Source organism: Calypte anna, chromosome 10 (assembly GCF_003957555.1).
Source record: "Calypte anna isolate BGI_N300 chromosome 10, bCalAnn1_v1.p, whole genome shotgun sequence".
NCBI lineage: Eukaryota > Metazoa > Chordata > Aves > Apodiformes > Trochilidae > Calypte > Calypte anna.
In genome coordinates, this window is record NC_044256.1 from 1,180,588 (window position 1) to 1,202,312 (window position 21,725).

The 21,725-nt window shown below is 46.6% G+C and overlaps 1 protein-coding gene across 1 annotated transcript in view; it reads left to right on the top strand.

The window, feature by feature from the left end:
• Positions 1-21,102, top strand: part of SIN3A (SIN3 transcription regulator family member A) — a 30,293-nt gene extending 9,191 nt beyond the window's left edge. Inside the window, exons 4-21 of the mRNA XM_030456966.1 lie at positions 987-1,093; positions 2,005-2,287; positions 4,342-4,593; positions 4,808-4,960; positions 5,303-5,461; positions 6,623-6,712; positions 8,148-8,266; positions 10,210-10,420; positions 12,497-12,613; positions 13,338-13,576; positions 14,353-14,536; positions 14,740-15,313; positions 15,800-15,969; positions 17,042-17,215; positions 18,019-18,111; positions 18,445-18,539; positions 19,028-19,235; positions 19,842-21,102. Of these exons, the coding sequence (XP_030312826.1) occupies positions 987-1,093; positions 2,005-2,287; positions 4,342-4,593; positions 4,808-4,960; positions 5,303-5,461; positions 6,623-6,712; positions 8,148-8,266; positions 10,210-10,420; positions 12,497-12,613; positions 13,338-13,576; positions 14,353-14,536; positions 14,740-15,313; positions 15,800-15,969; positions 17,042-17,215; positions 18,019-18,111; positions 18,445-18,539; positions 19,028-19,235; positions 19,842-20,072 (3,459 nt within the window). The 3' untranslated portion in view covers positions 20,073-21,102. The remainder of the gene's footprint in view (positions 1-986; positions 1,094-2,004; positions 2,288-4,341; positions 4,594-4,807; positions 4,961-5,302; positions 5,462-6,622; positions 6,713-8,147; positions 8,267-10,209; positions 10,421-12,496; positions 12,614-13,337; positions 13,577-14,352; positions 14,537-14,739; positions 15,314-15,799; positions 15,970-17,041; positions 17,216-18,018; positions 18,112-18,444; positions 18,540-19,027; positions 19,236-19,841) is intronic.
• The last annotated feature ends 623 nt before the right edge of the window (positions 21,103-21,725 follow it).

Genomic DNA, 21,725 nt, shown 5'->3' on the forward strand with positions numbered 1-21,725 from the left:
CCCTGTAAGTAGCCACGCTTGGTTCAGCTCTAGCAAGAAGGCACATAAATATTAATTGGTGCCTGTTTCTCACTTGCTTCCAAATATGGTTCGGGTCTCTTCCCACTTTGGTGGAACCCGCTGCATCATTGGCTCTTTTCTTTTGCTGAATGCAAGGCACTTCACTTCTAGAGACCCATGGAAATGGTTTCCAACTCTGTGGTCCTTTCTCCCGGTGAAACTGATGGCAAAAAAATACGTGGAAGTCCTCCTTCCTTTGCTGTTGTTTAATTTCAGATGAAGGAGAGGTCCTCTGTGGAGCTCTTGCAGCTGATGAGCATGTGCCCTGGCTGTGGTGGGCAGTAAGGACCCTGGTCTCTCACTTTAGGCATCTGAAAATCTGATGTTGGTACAGGAGGGGTCCATAAACTTCTTGCTGTTTGAGATGTAAAAGAATTTGCTGCCCACAGCTGCCATTTTCAAAATCCTGATACACTGAACTGGAATGTCTGGGTTTTTGAAAGAAAGTGCAAGTGTGTACCTGGCAGACAGCTGCTCAGCTGAATATCTCATTTCCACTTTCTGCTTATTGTTAGGCTTCCCTAATAATTTCCACATATGAATGCAGGAAAAATACTCAGTCTAGTTCTGTTTATACTTCAGTGGTAGTAAATTTGGGGTATGTGTTGGTTTGGGGTTTTTTTCTGTGAGTAATTCTGATCTGTGTTGGGGTTTTTCTGTTGTTGTTGTTTTTTCCTTTTTGTTCCTTTTTGGTACAGTTTTATCCTGTGAGCCAGGAGTGGGGAATGAGTATCTCTTATTCAAATGATGCTGGTAGCAGAATAACCAGGCTCATGATCTTTTTTTTTTTCTTTTTTCTTTTGCCCCTTAATTCTCTGCCCAGGTTCAGGGCTGACAGCTGTGTTTTCAAATATTGCTTGTTTGGCAGAACAACAGGATGGTGAAATCAAATCTCTGCTGATATAACCTGTCTGTTCCATCTCCAGGTGGAGGATGCTTTGTCTTACCTTGACCAGGTGAAGCTGCAGTTTGGTAGCCAGCCACAGGTCTACAATGACTTCTTGGATATTATGAAGGAATTTAAATCTCAAAGGTAACAAGCTGTGTTTGGTCCTCCCTTCCAGATTAGGAAGAGTGTATGTGGGCATGGGAGCACTGAGCAGGAGCTAAAATCTGTCTTTTGTGTGCAGAGTATCACACTTGTAAAAGCAGTTGTGTGCTTGCTTTTCTGAAGTTAAATTAATTCTTTATTTTATGCCAAATCTCTGCTTCAAGTGAGAGTTTACAAAATCAGCTTTGACAGTTGACTCATCAGGCTGTCAGGTTGCCTGCCCATTAATAATGGTCAGATCTCATAGATATGAAATGCTGTCTGGGCTAATAAAATAATTCTAATTTCATTCTTAAGCTCAGTAGAGTATTTCATAGAATCATGGGAATGGTTTGGGTTGGAAGGGACCTTAAAGATTGTCTGGTTCCAACCCCCTTGGGTAGGCAGGGACACCTTCCACTAGACCAAGTTGCTCAAGGCCCCATCCAGCCTGGCCTTGAACACTTCCCAGGGAGGAAGCAACCACAACTTCCTTGGGCAACCTGTTCCAGTTTTCCCTCACAGGAAAGAATTTTTTCCTAATGTCCAACCTAAATCTCCCCTCTTCAGGCTTGAAACCATTACCCTTGTCCTCTCACTACACACCTGTGCAAAAAGCCCTATCCCAGCTTTCTTGTAGGCCCCTTCAGATACTGGAAGGTTGCTATGAGGTCACCTCAGAGCTTTCTCTTCTCCAGGCTGAACAACCCCAACTTCCTCAGCCTGGCTTCACTGAGAGGTTCTCCATCCCTCTAACATTGTATCTATAGGAATCAGGATTGTGTTGTTCCATGGGTTAGGGGTGACAAGGTGAAAAATTCCTCATCCTAAGGGAAATTCTGGTGTGGAGGGCTTGGTGCACCCCTGAAAGGGACTCTGAGGTTCCTGACATTTTGATGTTGCTCCTTCCTCAGTATTGACACTCCAGGAGTGATCAGCCGCGTATCGCAGCTCTTCAAGGGCCACCCAGATTTGATCATGGGTTTCAACACCTTCTTGCCACCTGGTTACAAGATTGAGGTGCAGACCAATGATATGGTGAACGTGACAACGCCGGGGCAGGTTCACCAGATCCCCACTCATGGCTTGCAGCCACAGCCCCAGCCACAGCCCCAGCATCAGTCGCAGCCTTCGGCGCAATCAACTCCAACACCAGCACAGCCAGCGCCTCAGCCACCGCCTGCCAAAATCAGTAAGGTGAGAGGCTTGGGATGACAGACACTGATAACACAGGCATCCTGCTGCCTTGGGGGTGGAGCCAGAGAGAGGAAAAAGAACCTCCACACTGCTTTTTCAGAGTATTTGCAAACCTGCGTGTGTTGTGCTTCTGCTGGATTAGAGTCTCCTTTGCAGACTTTGAGATGTGTCCGAGTAGTGTGGCAATCGTTCAGACAAGCCACCTTAAGGGTTTGGAAAAGTCTTGTTGGTTTCAGTGAGGAACTGAAAGTTGCTCAGAGCAGCTGGTAAAATGTCCACTTGTTATTTAGGGAGTGGTCCAGCAGCCCTAGGAAAAAGGTCCCTGAAATATATTTGACTTTTGAAGGATGGGCTTCCTAGTTGAAGCCCTCAGCACATGGGAACTGCCCAGGATAATCTCTCAGACTTTTGCATGTATTCTCCCAGAATAACTGAAGTCTCAAAAATTCCCTGTACAACAGAGGGTGTGATAAAGATATTGCTGTGAAAGATAATGTATGGTTCCAGATCCCCAGGGCTTTTAGACAGGTGTATTATGTGTTTGAAAACAGAATAGGATAATTTTAAGAGGTGTTCAGGGAGCTTATTCTAGATAAAATTTTCTGTATTTCAGCCTCAAAATGCGGAAAGATTTGTGAGCCTCAGAGAGGGAAAGAATCCCCAAAGTTTCAAGAGTTAATTTCTAAAGTGTGTAACTAGCTAGCGGTTGGAGAAGGGGAAAAAAAAAAAGGGGGAATAGGCAGGTAGAAAGCAGCAGGATTCAAAATGTGGCAATGAGATGATCTCTAGACAAACATTGTCACGACTTGCAACATCCTGTGGAGAAAAACGTGCTAAAAGATTTGCAGAGTTAGGGTGTTGAAGAATGAACTTACCTGTACCAGATTTCAAGGCTTTTTGCCAAAGTAGGTGTAAATGCTCTGAGTTAAGAGGTAGCAGTCTCTTTCTCGTTACTGTGGGCTGAGTGGTTTTCTCCCCATGGCATCATCCTGCAGAACTGAACTATTTATACTGAAACTTTAAAATAAACCTGAGGGACATGATAGATATTGAGGTGTGATCCCCTCACCAGACAGGTGAAGTTGTAGGTGAGGATGGCAGGGTCTTGCAATGGGATGGTTCTGGCCATCCTAATGCAGCTGTCAGTAGGGAAGACTGTGTAATAATCATTTTGGAGTTTGGAAGGTGAGAGGAGTTGGGTACTTCCATTTGCATTTAAAATGACCAGCCCAAAACTGCTGCTGAATTTTCCTGTGGCTTTCAGGTGCCTTATTTATTGAGCTGAAAATAATTACTGAGAGCCTTCCCTGCCTGCTTTTGGCTTTGATGCTGAAAGAAATTTTAGATTTCCTCTGCTGTTGCCTTACTTTATGCATCCCAGAATTCTTCACTAGGGTCAAACTAACTTGCAGCATTGGAGCACGCTCTGCCTCTGCGTTTGGCTCTGTGAAATCTGTGAGATTGTGTGTGTGTCTCTCACCAGATTTCACTCAAAAGCAATTAGCAAGGAAAAACAGCTGTTACTAGCAACAGCCTGAATGGTCTGGGTGTTTGTTGTTCCTGACAAATTGTAGTCTCCACTGGCCCACTACTTATCTGTTCATTGCTTTGGATAATGGTTTTCTTCTGCCTAATTTACCTGGTTTTGTGCAACCCAAACCTGTGAAATTAAACTTCTTCATTTTGACTCTTAACAGCAGCTGCTAGGAAATGTTCAGCTTATGACAGATACAGTTAAAATTCCCTAGGCCTGTGAAGGGATTAATTGTTTAGTAGCTGTTTTAAAAGACCAGTCTGTCAAGGAAGTGCAGCAGGTTTCATCCAGGGCCAGTTTATGGGAAGAGGTTGTTAAACTGGATGTGGTAGCAGGAGATTTTGTTGAGTTGTGATATTCCAGCTCAGAGGTATCTCTACGATGAATCCATGTGGTTCCACCTTTGGCATCAGATGCTGGGTGGTTTCATCCGGCTGTGCTCCATATGCAGAATAAAAATGCCCTTATTCCAAATATAATGGAATCTTCTGGTTCCTAACATGGCTTCTTTTCTTCTTAGCCATCCCAGTTGCAGGCACATACTCCCACCAGCCAGCAAACTCCCCCCATTCCACCATATGCATCACCACGCTCGCCACCGGTCCAACCTCATACGCCTGTGACAATCTCCTTGGGCACCACACCATCCCTGCAGAACAATCAGCCCGTTGAGTTTAATCATGCCATCAACTATGTCAACAAGATCAAGAATCGGTTCCAGGGACAGCCAGACATTTACAAGGCCTTTCTGGAGATCCTCCATACATATCAGGTGAGTGTTAACAACGCAGATTTGGGTATACATCCTGTGGGGAAATAATTGTGTCTGTCCAAGGCTTGAATCTCGACCTTCTGCTGGCCAGCCAAGAGACCTCTGGTATTTCATTGTATCAGTGAGGCTTTGGTTTTTTCTGGAATAGTTTGGTTTGTCACTTGAATAGTTCGTGCATCCTTTCTCCTGACTCTTCTCCTCTTTCCTGTGACAGAAAGAGCAGCGTAATGCCAAGGAGGCAGGAGGTAACTACACGCCGGCTTTGACGGAGCAGGAGGTGTACGCGCAGGTGGCTCGTCTCTTCAAGAACCAGGAGGATCTGCTCTCAGAGTTCGGGCAGTTTCTGCCAGATGCCAACAGCTCTGTGGTGAGTCCTCTTGGAGAGAGAGAGAGAGAGTGGAACTGAAATACCTTGTGGAAAGCTGCTTGTGTGCGTAGCCAGAGTTCAGAAAATTTGCTTTTGCTGTTTGTTTCTTGGGGCTTTTTTGGAGTGATCTTTCGCTGAGTGTGGGCATGTGGTCAGGGGGATAGACTGTGTTTTCTGGCCACATCTTGTCTTCTAGACACAATCCCTTTGCCTAAAAGGGTTATTCTAAGGCTGCAGTAAAATACATTGGTCGTCTAGAGCTAGGAGGTGCAGGCGTAAGTGTTTTTGCCTGCACACGTGGAACTCAGCTCTAATGATCTTATGGGTTTGTTTCTAAACAAGCTGTTAAGTAAGACAACTGCAGAGAAAGTGGAATCGGTAAGAAATGATCACGGTGGCACGGTGAAGAAGCCACAGCTCAACAACAAACAGCAAAGACCCAACCAGAATGGCTGTCAGATCCGACGGCACTCGGGGACTGGAGCAACCCCTCCGGTGAAGGTAAGAGCCTGTGCTGCTCAGCCCTGGTTTGTCCAGGAGGCAGTGGTGGACTGGGGTGCATTTTAAAAGTCTGTGCCATTTTCTTGCAGCACAGGCTGCAGCTTGAGGATGTGGCAACTGATGCTTGCCCTTAAAGGAGGTGTTCTTTTTTCTAAGTGTAAGGCTTCTCCTCTGATTGTCACAAGCTGTTGGTGTTACCTGTACCTGTAGGTGGTAATAGTTACTTTACTGGCTTGGAAGGATAAAGTCTCTAAAATTGCTAAACAAATTTGTCCAACGTTTGTTGTGATGTTTTTAAGGCACGTGGGAAGATAAGCTGAGGGCAGGATAAAGGTGTGCCTGAAAGCTTTGTTGTAGTGGAACTTGGAGCAGATGTGGTGAAATCATGTTTGCTCATCTTTCCTGTACTAAACCTCGTCATAACCATGACGAATTATTATTCTCTTGGCAGAGTTTGCCCTTTCAAGATGACGCAGGTTTTGAGAGAGTGAGGCTTTATAGTGTAATAAAAATTGTCCTGTGGCCAGGTGGCTTAGTGTTCATGGGTTGAGGGTACGTTTGCTTGTTTTATTTGAAGGTGGTGTATCTTGCTTTGTGCTGAAAAGCATTGGCACACATAACTGTGTCATTTAAATCCAGTGATTTACTTCCCCTTCTGCCCTTTCTTCTCTTCCAATGAAAGGCAGCAAAACAGATTTTAAAGGCAGTCTTTTGGCCTTTCCGAGGATGTAGATTGTGGTGTTTGTATGGGAAAAGAAAAGATCTTGCAGGAGATTGTGAGAGAGAAAAAGAAATACTACAGTTTTAGTGAGGTGTAAGACTTTAAAGTATTGGGTGACTGATAGGAAAAAAAAAAACCACAAACATTTAATTTGGTAATTTTGCAGACTGGTTAGAAAAATGAGCTAAGTCAGCTGCCTGTTTCAATCAACTAGTTACAGAAAAGGATGCAACAGTATATTAAAAATATTTGAATTTCTGTGTTATTCTTCAGTAGTTTTAATTTGTGGTGCATGCATTAGTGCAGGTGTGCTTCTAAAAAAGCCACCTTTCTTTTATTGGAAAGCAAATGGGCCAGGAAGCTGAAACCCTTGAGTGATACAACTCGCTCCACTGAACAGCCCTTTTTTTTTTCTTGCCTTTCTCTTGTTTTGTTAACAGAAGAAACCGAAGCTGCTTGGTTTGAAAGACCAGTCTTTGGCAGAAGCCAGCAAACATGGTGTGGGGACCGAATCTCTCTTCTTTGAGAAGGTGAGAAGGGAGCCTCAGAGAAAACCATCTCATCTCAGTGATTTATGTTCTTAATGTGTATACACAGGATTTTTATCACAGTGAAGTGTATGATCTGTATAGCAGTCTGATAACAGCCATCAACTTCACCTCAGATGTCTCCCTGCAACCTCTAAAATCAGATCCATTGTGGTTCTTTTAGAAAGATCTCTATGTGGATATTTGTGTCTTTTCCCCTCCAGCTTTTCACCCACTGCTCATGCAGCCTATTTGCAGGAAGGGGAGTTTTTTCCCCTAATGCACACTCCACGTTTTCCCCACCATTATGAAACCCCCATCCCAACAGCTGATGAGCACGGTGTGTCTTGCTGTGTCGGCACAGCCCCAGCCAGCTGCCTGCAGTGTTGGGAGCTCAGTTTACAAAGCAGCTGATTCATGGCAGTGTTGGGTTTTGGTTTGTTTTGTTTTCTTTTCTTTTTTTCCCTGAGAGACAAATCTAATTAATAGCACTGTTGTTACCTGTTGCTGGTTTACCACACTGAACAAATGAAGGATCTGTGAGATGTTTCCAAGTGGTACCTTGGTGTCTTCTCTAAGATGTCCATACATTTCCTTATAGCTCAGGTTGGGAGTATATTATGAATGTAAACAAGCCTTTTGAGTAATATTCATGTGTTGATGGAAGCCTTGGTTGCTCCCTGATGATGTGGTGCGTTTTGCAGTGGGCTGTAGACCAGCTAATGATAACTGGAAACCAATCTCCTGCTCAGAGGATGTGTAGGTGTTAACATGAGTAAACCTAGAAATCCCTGCTGTAGAATTACAACCGTAATGACGAATATCTTAATGATGATGCATCTCTGTCTGAAGCAGAGCTGCTAACTGTTCTCCTGGGAAAGGTAATGGTGTTGGGATGAACTGTTTGGTTTCCTTGTGTTGTGATGATAAGGATTACAGGAGCTGGTTTATCTGTGACAGCCCAAGCTGGAACACAGGCAGAGGCTGGAGTGGTATCACCCATGGCACGGGTCTCTTGGCCCTGCCTCTCCCTTGCAATATTCTCCCATGTTTAAAGGCAACCTGGGTGGGTTTGTGGTGCTGCACTTATGACTGGCGTTGTCCACAATTCCAGTATTTTGTAATCCAGCTGCTAGGGTGTTCTTTGAGGGATTTCAGTCTTCACTTCCAAATCCTTTCTTCAGAGTAATGCAGTGGGTCCTGGTGTTTAGGGCATGCCTGCCATGGAGGTGACTCCTGTCTGTGTTTGTCTGGCCCCGTGTACTGGGCAAGCTACCCTCTCTTCAGCTCCCTTAAAGATTTCCTTTCTTATTCCATGTGTGCTCTGGGTGGATTGGTGGGAAGCACAGTGTTAAATCCAGGTCTCTTGGATGGTGGTAGCACACACAGCTTGATCTCACCCTGACAGCAGCTCTTCTCCTCTTCTCTTCTCTCTCAGGTCCGCAAAGCTCTGCGCAGCACAGAAGCGTATGAAAACTTCCTTCGCTGCTTGGTTATTTTCAACCAGGAGGTCATCTCCCGGGCTGAGCTCGTGCAGCTGGTTTCTCCATTCCTGGGGTAAGTGGAACCCATTTCCTTACATGAGGTGAGAAGTTTTTTGCTGTTGGAAAGCCAGGAAAGGAAGCGCTGACCCGTGTGGGTGTTCAGGGGCAGTCAGCTCGGGTGGTTGTGTGGCACAGAGGAGGAGGAACAGCACTGCTCTAGGAGCCAGGCAGTGGGTGGTTTCTTGGGCCACAAAGTACACCTGAGATGGAGTCCCCCCGTGCTGCCCATTTCCTCCACTGCTGGGTGGTGTGTCTTTTGTCTGGATAGCCTGCCACTGTTTAATTGTCTCCCCACTGAATGACTGCATGAGTTGCTTTTACAGCAGTGCAGTCTCTGGCATCTCTGAGATGGAAGATCTTCAGTGGCCAATACTGTGCACGTGCCACGTGCTTTAGACTTGAAGACTTCTCGTTTTTAGAGCAGGACAAAGCATCCTGCTTCAGTTTCCCTTACAACTTCACCCTCTTCTGCTCTGCTCTTGTCTCCTCCTTCTCTGAGAGGAGGTGAGAAAAAGATTCCTGGCTGTGTCTTGGCAGGCAGGCAGCGTTTGCTGCGCTGCTTCCTTTTTCAGAAGAGCAAACACGATTATTTAGCAGCCTGTGATTGCAGTCTCTTGCTCTGGGATCATGAATTATTTCACTCGAGAAGAGACGGACTGTCTTAGTTACAAAGGAAATGTCCATGAGAAAAAGAGTGCTGCTATAAACTCACTGAAATTTCAAAAATGTGTAAAGCAGCTGAATTCTGTTGTGAAGCCAAAAATGATAAGGAATACTATAGTTTAAATACGAATTATGACTTCCATAATTGCTGGTAGTGTACAGAACAACTCTGTATAAAACAAGCTAAAACCAACTGATATCCTCTCATCAACTTTAGGCAGAAGGATTAATGTTCCTTTTTCATATGAACTGAGTTCTGGTTCCAAGGCAGAAGGCAGTAGCAACGTAAATTGGGTTCAGGACCCCATTAGCCCTGCTGTTGTGCAAAGAAACTGCCCCAAAGAGCACCCACTCTCTCCACATGTCCACTGGAATCAGTTAGGCATCAGTAGGATGCTGCCTTTAGCTTGGAAAGGTGAAATATTTGACAGAAAAACTCTGGATTTTTCCCGTCTTCTGTTTGTGGTCCTGGCTGTAAGGGTAAATATGTGTGTTAGGAAAGGTGTCATACAGTTTTCTTACTCAAGTTGGACATGACCTGCTGTCACATAATGAAAAAACAGTAAATGAGCAGTGAATCAGTTTGTCTCAGTAACGGGTTCAGTTCCTCATATTGCTGGAGCTTTGCATGAGATAAGAGGGACTGAACAGATGAAGTATTTTAGACCAATAAATTCTATTGCAAACTTTTCTCTACAAGCAGCTGAACTTGGGCTTGGCAGGCAAAGGCTTCTTCATAATTTATGCTGGTCAGTGTAGTCTGTAGTGCTGCTCAGCATTGAATCCTTTTGCCGTGTAGTTACAGAATTGCTTTTTTATTTCTTGCTGCTTTTGGAAAGGAAAAGTCTGTTTTAAGGTGAAGAACACTGGCAGGCAACTGGTGAGCTGTCCTGGGCTTATTACCAGGATGGTTTGGGAAACATGGATGTGACCTCGTGTTGGGTGCTGCCCCTGCAGTGGAAGCTTTGAGCTGCTGCTCCTTGTCTCACGGGGCATGTGGAGGATGTATCAGTTCTTGTCTGTGTATCCTTGGCAATACCAGGGGATCATCCTAAAGCACCTTAGTTGCACTGAGAGAGCAAACCATCACCTGATGGACAAACAGGTACTGGCCTGCTGTTTGATCAGGCTCTCTGGAAGTGGGCTTGAGCAGAGAGGGTCCTCCCTCACCAGACTGGTAATTCAGAGGGCAGTCGTGGTCATGGGCTGGCTGTAGCAATCATCTGTAGTCTCAGCATCACAGCACTTGATTTCTGCCTAGCTAGCTGATCACTTCCTTCATTTTATTTTTAGGAAATTCCCAGAATTGTTCACTTGGTTTAAAAACTTTCTGGGGTATAAAGAGTCTGTTCACATGGAGACGTATCCGAAGGAACGGGCTACCGAGGGGATTGCCATGGAGATAGACTATGCCTCCTGTAAAAGGCTGGGCTCCAGCTACCGAGCCTTACCCAAGAGCTACCAGCAACCTAAGTGCACAGGGAGGACTCCCCTGTGTAAAGAGGTAAGATACTCTGGGATGGGAATTGCCTGGCAGAGGAAGCCTATTCCCAGCCTTCTTGGAGGGCTGGAGCAAGGCCAAGCAGAACAGAACAGGATGGGGAATTTATTTTGTATCCCTGCGCTAGGGATGTCAGGGCATGCCTGCTCTGCAACAGCTCAGAAGTGCTGCTGCCTGCACCCCAGAACCGGTGCTGGGCTTGGAACTGGGCCAGGCAGCTGCCAGCTGAGCATGGATCCAGCACTGAGCATGGATCCAGCGCTGAGCCGTGCTGCTCCCCCACCCAGGTGTACATGGACACACCGCCCTGGCTCCAGATCACAGCAGGACGTGCTAGAGCCTGAGGTGAGCACACCCTGAGGTGTTCCTCGTGGCACTCAGCACTCCTGCAAACAGCTGGATTGTGTCCAGAAGCCATGGCACGGGGCGAGCCATCAGTCTAGGAATGGGTTATGCTGGGAGCTGGCTGGGAGGTGCCGACACCCACATGGCTTTGGTGGTTGGCATTGGCTCTTCTCCAGGGGTGCCTGGGAAAGGATTACAGGAAGGTGTTGGGAAGCAGCTGGGAAGCAGCACTACACCAAGTAGTTGTGATGTTTAACTACTTAAATCAAATGGAGGGGTACTAGATAAGAATAGTGGTTTAGGTAGTATAGTGTGTGTGTATGAAAAGAATGTTAAGATTACAAACTTAATCACTCTCAGCAGGAAATGACACAACTAGTTTTCTGGATGGTCTTAACGTGATTTTGGGGATCTTTGCAAGGCAGTGTGTAATTAAAAATTATTGCCACCTTATTAACCAAACTCCCACTTGGTCTGCTTTCAGAGGTGACTTTAGTCCTATCTTAAAATAAAATCACATTTTATGTATGTAGATTCACCCAGCTAGGCTTCACATGCTTCTTTCTTTCTACCTGACATGTGAAGACGACCCCTCTCTTGAGGGAAATCAGGTCCCTACAGGGACCCAGCCCTCTTGGGTGAGAGGCAAAGCTGGTCTCCTGACCAGCTGCAGGATCAGATGTACTCCTTGAGTCCTTTATTGTGTTGTCATGACCTCTTAATCAAAGTGGCAATGATACTGGCTGATCCTGTTTCTTCACTGGTGTTGAAGGAAATGTTTTGGAGGTGAGTGAGCACGACTCTTGCTGAAGACCAGTTAATAAACATGTTGCTTAGGAGCACTCAGTGTAGGAGAGGACAATGCCAGAAATCCTTCCCTGGATGAATTGCAGTCAGCAGTTGCACCTGCAACAAATAGTAAGGAGATCACTGTTTGGGAACATCACGGGTTTTGTGTCCTTACACTCCCTTGGAGATGAGAAGGAAAAATGCAGGTGACCAAGTCACACGGCTCCCAGTGGCAATGGGTGATCAGCTGAAGTGATGGCAAGGCAGCAAAACCAACCTGGGCAAGAGGCAAAGTCCTGACGTGTATCTGAGGAGTGTTTTCTGTTCATACGGTTACAAATTTTTCTCCTGTGAGACTCTAATGACTCAGTTGATCTGGCTTCAAGTTTATGACAACTGGGCCTGGCTTTCCAGTCTGCCTGCCAAAACTCCTTATTTCTTTGCCTTTGGCCTCTGAGGTTTTGTTGAATGTTCTGTACCTGGTTTTGGAGGTGGTGAAAGCTTCAGGTACTCAGCTGCTTTGTCAGGGAAGGTATGGATTTATATTCCTAATTAGCCTGTTTGGGGGTGGAAACCAGGCAGTGTCTACCAGCTGTGTCTGACATGGTGACCACCCTGTGTTGGTGACGATGAATCACACAACACACAATGATCCAGCTGGTTGCAGCTTAGTGATCCAAAGTAACAGAACAGCTCCTTTCACCTTTCTGTTTCTCTTCCCTTGCAGCTTTTTTACTCACAGCTCCAGCTAAGGAATTTTTCAGGCTGCCTGGGCATTTCAGTTCTGGATGTTGGGGTTCTGTCGTGGATGCTGTGGGGTCTTGGCTTTGGAATGAACACACAGTTTTGCAACTGGGAAATTAGAAGACTGGGCTCAGAGGTGGCTGAGCGTGACCCCTTGGCAAGACTGACTGTGACTCTTTTCTCCTCCTGTCTCCCCCAAAGGTTTTGAATGACACCTGGGTCTCCTTCCCATCTTGGTCTGAAGACTCCACGTTTGTGAGCTCCAAGAAGACACAATATGAGGAGCACATCTACAGGTGTGAAGATGAGCGTTTCGAGGTAAACTGCATTTCCTTGATTCGTTCTCTTGGAAAGCTTGGGGTTCCATGAACAGTTAATGAACTCAATATAATTATGCCTTTAATACTGCTTCTCAAAATCTGCTTTTGTTAGGTCTGGCACCTTTTTTTAAATCTTTTATTCAAAAGTTTGTGTTCTCTTAAAGCAAGAAGCAGCAGCTGCATACCCACCTCTCACTTCAAGCTACCATCCCTGCCCCTGGCTTTTTATGCAGAGCTCTTTGTTCACACCTCTCTGGATGAAATTGCTCAATGACCAGCATATAATTGATGCATCTTCTCTGTTCTTGCTACACAGGAGAACATGCATTCCCCTGTAATAATCTGAAAAGCAATCCATTCGGGATGTTAAATGATAGATGTCTTGACTTGAAGTGGAAGTTAGCTTGGCAATTACCTGAACACACTTGGATTTGGCACATCCTTTTGTAGAGGAACTGACAATTGTGTGCTGTTCCCAGGCGGAAAATGTAATTTCTCAACAGTATCATCCTGGTAGCCTTTAAATTCTCACGCAGTGTTATCTAGGTGGCAGATAAAAATATAATTGGGTTATTTTAGAGCAGCTGAATGTGAAAACCACTGCCTGAGCACACCTTGTTAAACATGCGTGGCTTCTCGTTTCGTGTCGCTTAAGCGCGAGCTTTTGTGAGGCATCGTGTTTTATCTATTCAGCGGTGGCTAATGCACCTTTTTCCCTTCAGCTGGATGTTGTCTTGGAGACCAACCTGGCAACCATCCGCGTCCTTGAGGCAATCCAAAAGAAACTGTCACGTTTATCTGCTGAGGAGCAGGCGAAATTCCGGCTGGACAACACTCTGGGTGGCACTTCGGAGGTGATCCACCGCAAAGCTCTCCAGAGGATATACGCTGACAAAGCCGCCGACATCATCGATGGACTTCGGAAGAACCCCTCCGTGGCTGTTCCCATTGTACTGAAAAGGTACAGATAGCTCCAGCACTGTGCCCCCGGGGGCTATGCCAAAGGGTAGTGCACCACACACCGTGCAGGTTTGTGGAAAAGTAGCTCATTTCTGCCCCTAAAGGGTGTGACCTCCGTGAGGCTGTGAGTTAAGGAATGCATTTCTTGTGCTGGTCAGTAGTAGTCACCTAGGAAGAGGGGGTCATCCTTCTGAACCAAAAACCTTACACTCAGCTGGAAGTAGGTGGAGCTTTTGTTGTCTCCTCTTAAAACTTGTTTCTTCCCCAGCATTGTGTATAAGATGAGGAAACTGTGGGTACTATGTGGATTGTCCCAGGACTAAATTTGATCCCTTTCCTAATCCCGTGGCTGGACATGACCGTGGGCTCAGATTTAGGTGGATTTGCTACCCTCAGATTCCCAGTCTGGTCTCCATTGTCAGTCTCCCCTTCCTTAGTGAAGAAAAGGGAGCAGATGATGCAGGTCCATGGGTAAGCTCAAGGAGATGTGTAGGCAGCAGATACTGTTCCCCAGCCACTTGTAATCTCTTTGGGACTGTTGGTCCTTTGTCTCAGGCCTCTGAGAGGTGTTACTTAGTCATGAAAGAAGCCTGGAGGGGTTTGTTCAGAAGAGTGTGTGCAGGGTCATCCTTCTGTAAAGCATAACTGTTGTGGCTTTCATTTATGCCCATTTCATAAGGAGTTCAGGTCTTCCTGGCCAGGAAGCACATGCTTTCCTAATAGACACGGAGGTCCCACTCTGGGCATCTTCCCTCACCCTTGTTTTCTTGATCCAAGGTTAAAGATGAAAGAGGAAGAGTGGCGAGAAGCCCAGAGAGGATTTAACAAAGTCTGGCGAGAGCAGAATGAGAAGTATTACCTGAAGTCCTTGGACCACCAGGGCATCAACTTCAAGCAGAATGATACCAAGGTCCTGAGGTCAAAGAGTCTCCTCAACGAGATTGAAAGCATCTATGATGAGGTACGATGGTCACCAATAGTTTCTTTCCCTCAAACTTAGGTTCTTTGCAAACATGGTTCCAGTTCCTTTTCCTCAGGATTCCTGTTCCTCCTGTTCTGCCCCCTGAGAGCAGAAGTCTGTGCCACTGGCAGAGCTTTCTGAAAGGGTCTGTGGTGGAGAGAGGTGTCTGGGCCTAATTTTTGTGCCTTTTCTCTCATTTATAGAGGCAAGAGCAAGCTTCAGAAGACAATGCTGGAGTCCCCACAGGCCCACACCTCTCGCTAGCCTATGAAGACAAGCAGATCCTGGAAGATGCTGCCTCTCTCATCATCCACCACGTGAAGCGGCAGACAGGAATCCAGAAAGAGGACAAATACAAAATCAAGCAGATCATGTATCACTTCATTCCAGACCTCCTGTTTGCTCAGCGAGGTGAACTCTCGGATGTGGAAGAGGAGGAAGAAGAGGAAATGGATGTGGATGAAGCTACTGGGGCTGCGAAAAAGCACAATGGTGTCGGGGGCAGTCCTCCCAAAACCAAGCTGATGTTCAACAACACAACGGCCCAGAAGCTGCGGGGCATGGATGAGGTCTACAACCTCTTCTACGTGAACAGCAACTGGTACATCTTCATGAGGCTGCATCAGATCCTCTGCTTGCGGCTGCTGCGGATCTGCACCCAGGCCGAGCGGCAGATCGAAGAGGAGACGCGGGAAAGGGAGTGGGAGAGGGAAGTGCTGGGCATAAAGAGAGACAAAAGTGACAGTCCTGCCATCCAGCTGCGGCTGAAGGAGCCCAGTGAGTGACTGCTGCTGGGGGGGGAGGCTGGGGAGGGAAGATACTTGTGTTCCTAGCGGTCTCTTCAGGGATGTTACAGCTGTGACCCTTAGGATGGGGACATCTTTTGTTGTCCCTGGGCAGCACTGAGTTAAGGGAGGAGATGGGGAGGTGTTGGGTATGTGGGACTCGGACAGCAGAAGGGTAACAAGCAGCAGTTATTTCATAAGAACATTCATTTTACACTTGCATATCTAAGGTATCCTTGAGATCCTAAGCTAAAACGTTCTTTAAAAGTCTTTCCAAAACCACAAGCTTATGGAGGAGGCCAGAGCTAGAGAGATTACGAAAGTACCTGTGGCCTCCAAAGGACTCATTTAAATGCCTATAAAAGAGAAATTTATTCCAGTAATTCTTCACCTTGAATGGGTGGCCTGAGGACCAGAACTCAAAGCTCCCTTCCTTGGGGCGGTGCCTTCATCTCCTTCCCCTTCTCCCTCGTTGCAGTGGACATTGATGTTGAGGATTATTACCCGGCCTTCCTGGACATGGTGCGCAACCTCCTGGATGGGAACATGGACTCGTCTCAGTACGAGGATTCCCTGCGTGAGATGTTCACCATTCACGCCTACATTGCCTTCACCATGGACAAGCTGATCCAGAGCATCGTCAGACAGGTGACTGCTGGCATTGCCTGGGGGGGGAAGGTGGGCTGGGGAAGGAGCCAGGTTGTTCGCCCAGGACTGCACTGGAAGGGGGGTTGTACACCTAAGTGGGGAATTTCAGAGATAAGAGGGGAAATTCTGTGTGTTTTTAACTCAGCTCTAGCACTGGTGTGAGGAGATATGATAACAAGTGATTTCTGGTGTATTTTGAGTTGTTGAGAATATCCTCTCTCAACACAGAGTTCCCCATTTGTTTTCCAGAAGTTTTAAGGTAGAAGTATTCCATTTCAAAGTGTCTCCAGACTTGTTTTGCTTTAACTTTGGGAAAAAAAAAAAAAGAATTAAATGGCACTCAAGTAACTTCTTTTTGCCAGCATTGTAGGAGCAGCACATGCCTTTTCTAAAAAGCTTTGTCTCTTTCATCTGCCCGTTTGAGTAGCTCCTTTTGGCTGTTAAACTCTAGTCCTTTTTATTGGGCTCATAGGAAGAAAGTGTGACCAAGGGAAAAATTCTTTTTTGTACCATAAAGAACAAAAACTGACAAAAGAGGCTGGGAACGGGAAGGCTTGAAAGGCCTTTCCTCTTTCAGAAGGGTAGAGCTGCTTTTCAGAAGTGCTGTACTTCAGTCCAGAGATTAACTGATTGAAAAGACAGCCAAGCCACTCTTGATTTTTAAACTTGTACAGAATAAGGATTTGATACTACATTTCCCACCCCTCTCCTCAGACACAGCAGCAGCCAGCCCCTTGCTCTGGAAGGGATGGAGCATGTCACAATTCTGTAGCTCCTCCTCTGTTGCTGCTGATCAGGCTGTTCCCTGCCCAGAGGATTTTTCTGAGTAGTTGTACTTTGCCACCTGCTAATTTTTTTTAAAGATAAGGCAGAGTTGTTTCTCTATAGCAGAAGACACTGTCTGCATCTGGAAGAAGCTACTAAAAATCTAGCCTTAAACTCATGCTTTTTCAGCCCTTTTTTTTTTCTTGGCTTAAACCCATGATTCAATCTTTGTTTCTTTCTGTTCTTCGTTGATGTGTGCGTGTAGCAGACTCCGTGAGGAACACTTTCCCTGTCTTCTTTTTTGCAGCTTCAGCACATAGTGAGTGATGAGATCTGCGTGCAGGTGACAGACCTCTACCTGTCAGAGAACAACAACGGGGCAACAGGAGGTCTGCTGGCTTCCCAGTCTTCTCGTACCCTTCTGGAGGCCGCCTACCAGCGCAAAGCCGAGCAGCTCATGTCCGAGGAGAACTGCTTCAAGGTACAGCCAGGCAGCAAGCCATGCAAACAGTGAGGGGGCTGCCTTGTAAGCAGGGAGAGGCACCAGTCCTTTGAAAAAAGAATCCTTGCACCCAAGAGCTCCCTGAGGGCTTTCTGTGCTCTGAAGCTGGAAATTATTTGGTCCCCGTACTTTTGGCACATAGATTAATGCTTCTGTAAGCACCTCTTGGAAATGGGGTTTCAAGGAGAAAGAGATTTCCTGTGACAGCAATGAATATCCCTTGTGCTCCACAGCATCTTTGGGTCATATCACATCAGCTGTTCTGCTGTCACCACTTTTTAATTTTCTGTCCCAAGTGCTCCCATTTCTCTTGTGTCTCAAACTTTGTCGACTGGGGGGACATCTCCTAATACTGACTGGGTACGAAGTCACTGCTGATATTGCTAAATAAATCTGGTGCCCTGCCCTCATCAGATCCATGCCTGAAGTCCAGGAAATGCCCTTTCTGAGCAAGTAAAGTACTTTGGATAAAAGCCTGTATTCATCATCTCTCTTCTCTTGCACTCTAATTTCTTTTGGAGAGCTCACGGAAGATTCACACAACTCCAGAAACAACAACAAAAAGATTTTTTTTTCCAAAAATCTTTTAAACTTTCTTGTTCCTCATTGTGCTGTTTGGCTGGTGTTTTCCCTTTGCTATCTGGCATGCAGGAAGCACAGCTTTTTTTCCTTAAAACTGTGCCAGTTTGGTTCATACTCCCTCTGCCCCAGGTAGAAGTGGAGGGTTTTTTTTTTCCTGTTTGAATCTTCTCACTGAAGTCCTTCCTGCCTTTTCTTTACAGCTGATGTTCATTCAGAGCAGAGGTCAAGTTCAGTTAACTATTGAACTGCTGGACACAGAAGAGGAGAACTCTGATGACCCTGTAGAAGCAGAGGTAAGAGCAACTTGTCCAGAGAGCTCAAAAATGCACTGGACGAGGCTGTCCAGTTGACTTTTGTTGTGGGGGAAGCAATAAAGAAGCGATTGAGGAAACACCATAAAGCTTTCAGTGGTGTGAGCAGGCAAATCCCTCTTGGCTTATTCTGTATTAGAAACCCCTCAAAACCATACAGAGAAATGCTGCACATGCTTTTGGGGAGGAAGATACGTGGAGCCTTCAAAGGTGACCATGTATTCATCTGTATAACTTCCAGCTTAGCCTCCTTAGCTGTCCCACGTTGTTTGGTGGGAAGGCAGTGGCTGATGTTTTCTCTCTGCTCTCTTCCAGCGCTGGTCAGACTACGTGGAGCGGTACGTCAACTCCGATTCTACCTCCCCTGAGCTCCGGGAGCACCTAGCCCAGAAACCTGTCTTCCTGCCAAGGTGAGAGGCTGTGCCCTGAACCCTACCTGATGGGCTGTACCTGACATAGGGGGCAGAGCCACTGCGCTCCTTCACGCTGCTGTCTTGAAATCATTTCCCCAGCAGCGTGGTGCAGAGTCATACTAAAAGCCTGGTCCACCCCAGGCTCTTTCTCCCCAGTGACTGAGAGATGACATGGTGGAGGAGAGGGCTGGGGACTCGCTGGGTTGGTGTTTCAGCAGCCCTGCCTTGGCTACCCTCTACCTGAAAACAGTGGGTGCCACCTCAGGGCTTTTCATGAGCGTTGGTTGCACAATAATTTCAGAAATACGATCAACCCAGTGGGCTGGCTTGTTGTAGGGGTCTGAGCCTGAGTGACTGCAATGGGCAGTTGTGCTCCAAGCTGTTTGCCAGGCTTTGAGGGGCCAGCAGAGACCCACCAGATACACCCAGCCTACTACTGCTAGAAGGGTGAGCACTAATTCCAAGAGGGTTTCTCTGGTTTGCAGGAATCTGAGGCGGATCCGTAAGTGTCAGCGTGGTCGGGAACAGCAGGAGAAGGAAGGGAAGGAAGGAAACAGTAAGAAGTCCATGGAGAACGTGGAGAGCTTGGACAAACTGGAGTGTAAATTCAAATTGAACTCCTATAAGATGGTGTACGTGATCAAATCGGAGGATTACATGTACAGGAGGACCGCTCTGCTGCGAGCTCAGCAGGTAGGATTGAGCAGAAGGACTGGGCTGTGTAAAACAAGTCATAAAATAAGTTTAACTCTTGAAATTCAATTCTGTTTGCTGTTTTCAGTTATGATTGTAGCCATGGCCCTCCAGCCATGGCTTTAAACCATCTCTCCTGGATTTTACCTTCCTTAAGCAGATGCTCTTACTGAACATGTGTGCTCAGTTGTTCTTCTCCTGATGCTTCTGTTAGTCCAGTGGCTCTCAAACCTTTTAGACCTGACCTTGTTCTCCCATTTTCCATAGCAGTTGGGTCCCCTGATGTGTGTAAAGCATGTTGAACTTGCTCTGTCCTGGGCTTCTGTGGGATGTACTGCATCCCCAGTCTCAGAGCTGCTGTATTAAAGCAAAGAGAAGAAACCTTTTGGTATTTGAGTTTGTTTTGCCACTGTCATTGCCTCACAGAGGAGGCCTGGGGGCCATTATCAGTTTTTCCTCTTCTTAATGAGGGGCGGGAGCTGTGTTATAATTTCCCCGAGGCTCTTGAGCCCCCCGGCTGTGTCAACCAGCAGCCAAGCTTTGCATAATGCTGCAGTCTGGGGGCTGAAGCTGCCTTTTTCCTAACACCTTTTCCCATTTCTGTAGTCCCACGAAAGAGTGAGCAAGCGGCTGCACCAGCGGTTCCAGGCCTGGGTGGACAAATGGACCAAGGAGCACGTGCCCCGTGAAATGGCAGCCGAGACAAGCAAGTGGCTAATGGGCGAAGGGTTGGAGGGCTTGGTGCCCTGCACCACCACCTGTGACACAGAGACCCTGCACTTTGTCAGCATTAACAAGTACCGTGTCAAATACGGCACGATATTCAAGACACCGTAAAGCTCCCTGGGGCGAGGGAAGAGCCCGGGAGACGTGTGTGTGTGTGTGCGCGCATCGAGGAGAGGAGGAGGATGCCTTCCTCCCCTCACTGTGTATCTCCGTAACATGGCCACTTGACTAGTGCGTGGCTGGTACAACCTGTCACCAGCAGGATGCCCTGCTGGGACACGGATCTCCGCTGGGACTGCGGGCCACCGGCCCTTGGACTTGGGCACGCGTCCCCAGAGGGCGGCAAGGCCCCTTCTCTGAACTGAGCCATCCCAGAGAAACACAACGAGCTCATACACACCAGCAGTGTTGAGGCTTTTGACTCCCCAGAGGCCCCTGAGAAGTGAGGGAAGAGAACCGGGGTCTCTCCACCGCCGGACCGCTTGGATGTGTCCCGAAATCCCCAGGTGCCTGTTGCCACCGGATTCTCCTCCCTTTGCAGGGCCGTGGGGCAGCCCCACGGAGCAGACCTTGGGCTCCTCTGCCTCCCTCTCCTCCCTCCCAGGCTGGACTTGCCCCGTGCAGATCGGTCTGTCCTTTCTAGTGCCAGTGGAACTGTTTGGTTGGTTGGTTTTTTTGTTTTTGGTTTGGTTTTTTGGATTTTTTGTACCTGCTTGTTTACTAGTCTCTCCTAGTGCCATGCACCAGCTTTTCACACATGTCCGTACACACACACAACAGAGAACAACACGATTTTAACGTTCCCCTCCTTTTTTTTTTTTTTTTTTTTTTTGTAAATAAATGTACAAATTGTCAATTTTGGGGTTTTTTTTTTTTTTTTTTTTCGTTTTGGGCTTTTTTTTTTTTTGGTTTGGTTTTTGTTTTGTTTTTTAATTAAAAGAAGTATGCTTGATGTGCTAGCATAACTGTACTAGCTTCTTGTGTACCATAGTACCAGGTGGCTTGAGAATTAGTCCCGGCAGACAGACCGATGGAGACATTTATTACACTTTTTACCAAAGGGAGTTATCATTGTAGTGCTTTTGTGTGGAAACTTTTTTCTCCTTTTTTTGTAAATAAAAAATAATGTCTTTGTTCTTAACTGGAGGAAGACGCTCGCTCACCCACAGCCCTGTTCCTGGTCCGAGAGGCAGCGGTGCAGTTTGTGGGGTGGCGAAGGGGAGGGTGGGGGGGTGCATCTGACCATTTTATATGATTTGCTTCACAATCTGAGAGGAAAAAGCAGAGGCAGCGCGTGTGTTTGGGGGTTAACACAAACCGAGGTCTAAGCAGTCTGTTAAGATATATAAATACATGTTATATAATTTTAAATGTCTTTAATTTTTGGTTTTTTTTTTCCTGGTGGGTAATTTGTATCCACCTTGTCTTCCAGCTCCAAGAACCTTCACTTTGGGAAGTGTTGCTGAGCTACTTAGCTTGGGGCTGCTTGAGCTGATGTCTTTTTTTTCCCTCTCAGTATTGGAGAAAACAGCATCAGAAGCACCAAACCTGTTCTGGGTGGAGCCACTCTGAGTGCAGTGTGTGTGAAGGGATGGGGTGGGTCCCGGAACATTTCACACCTGAAAGCCACATAAGGGATATATTTTTTTAAGTACAGAAGCTTAGCCCTGGCAGATAATTAAAACACGAGGGCAAGATTCTGATTTTAAAAAACAAAAAAAGTCTGCACTGACTTTCCTCCTCAAAGGAGGCAGCTTTCCTTGC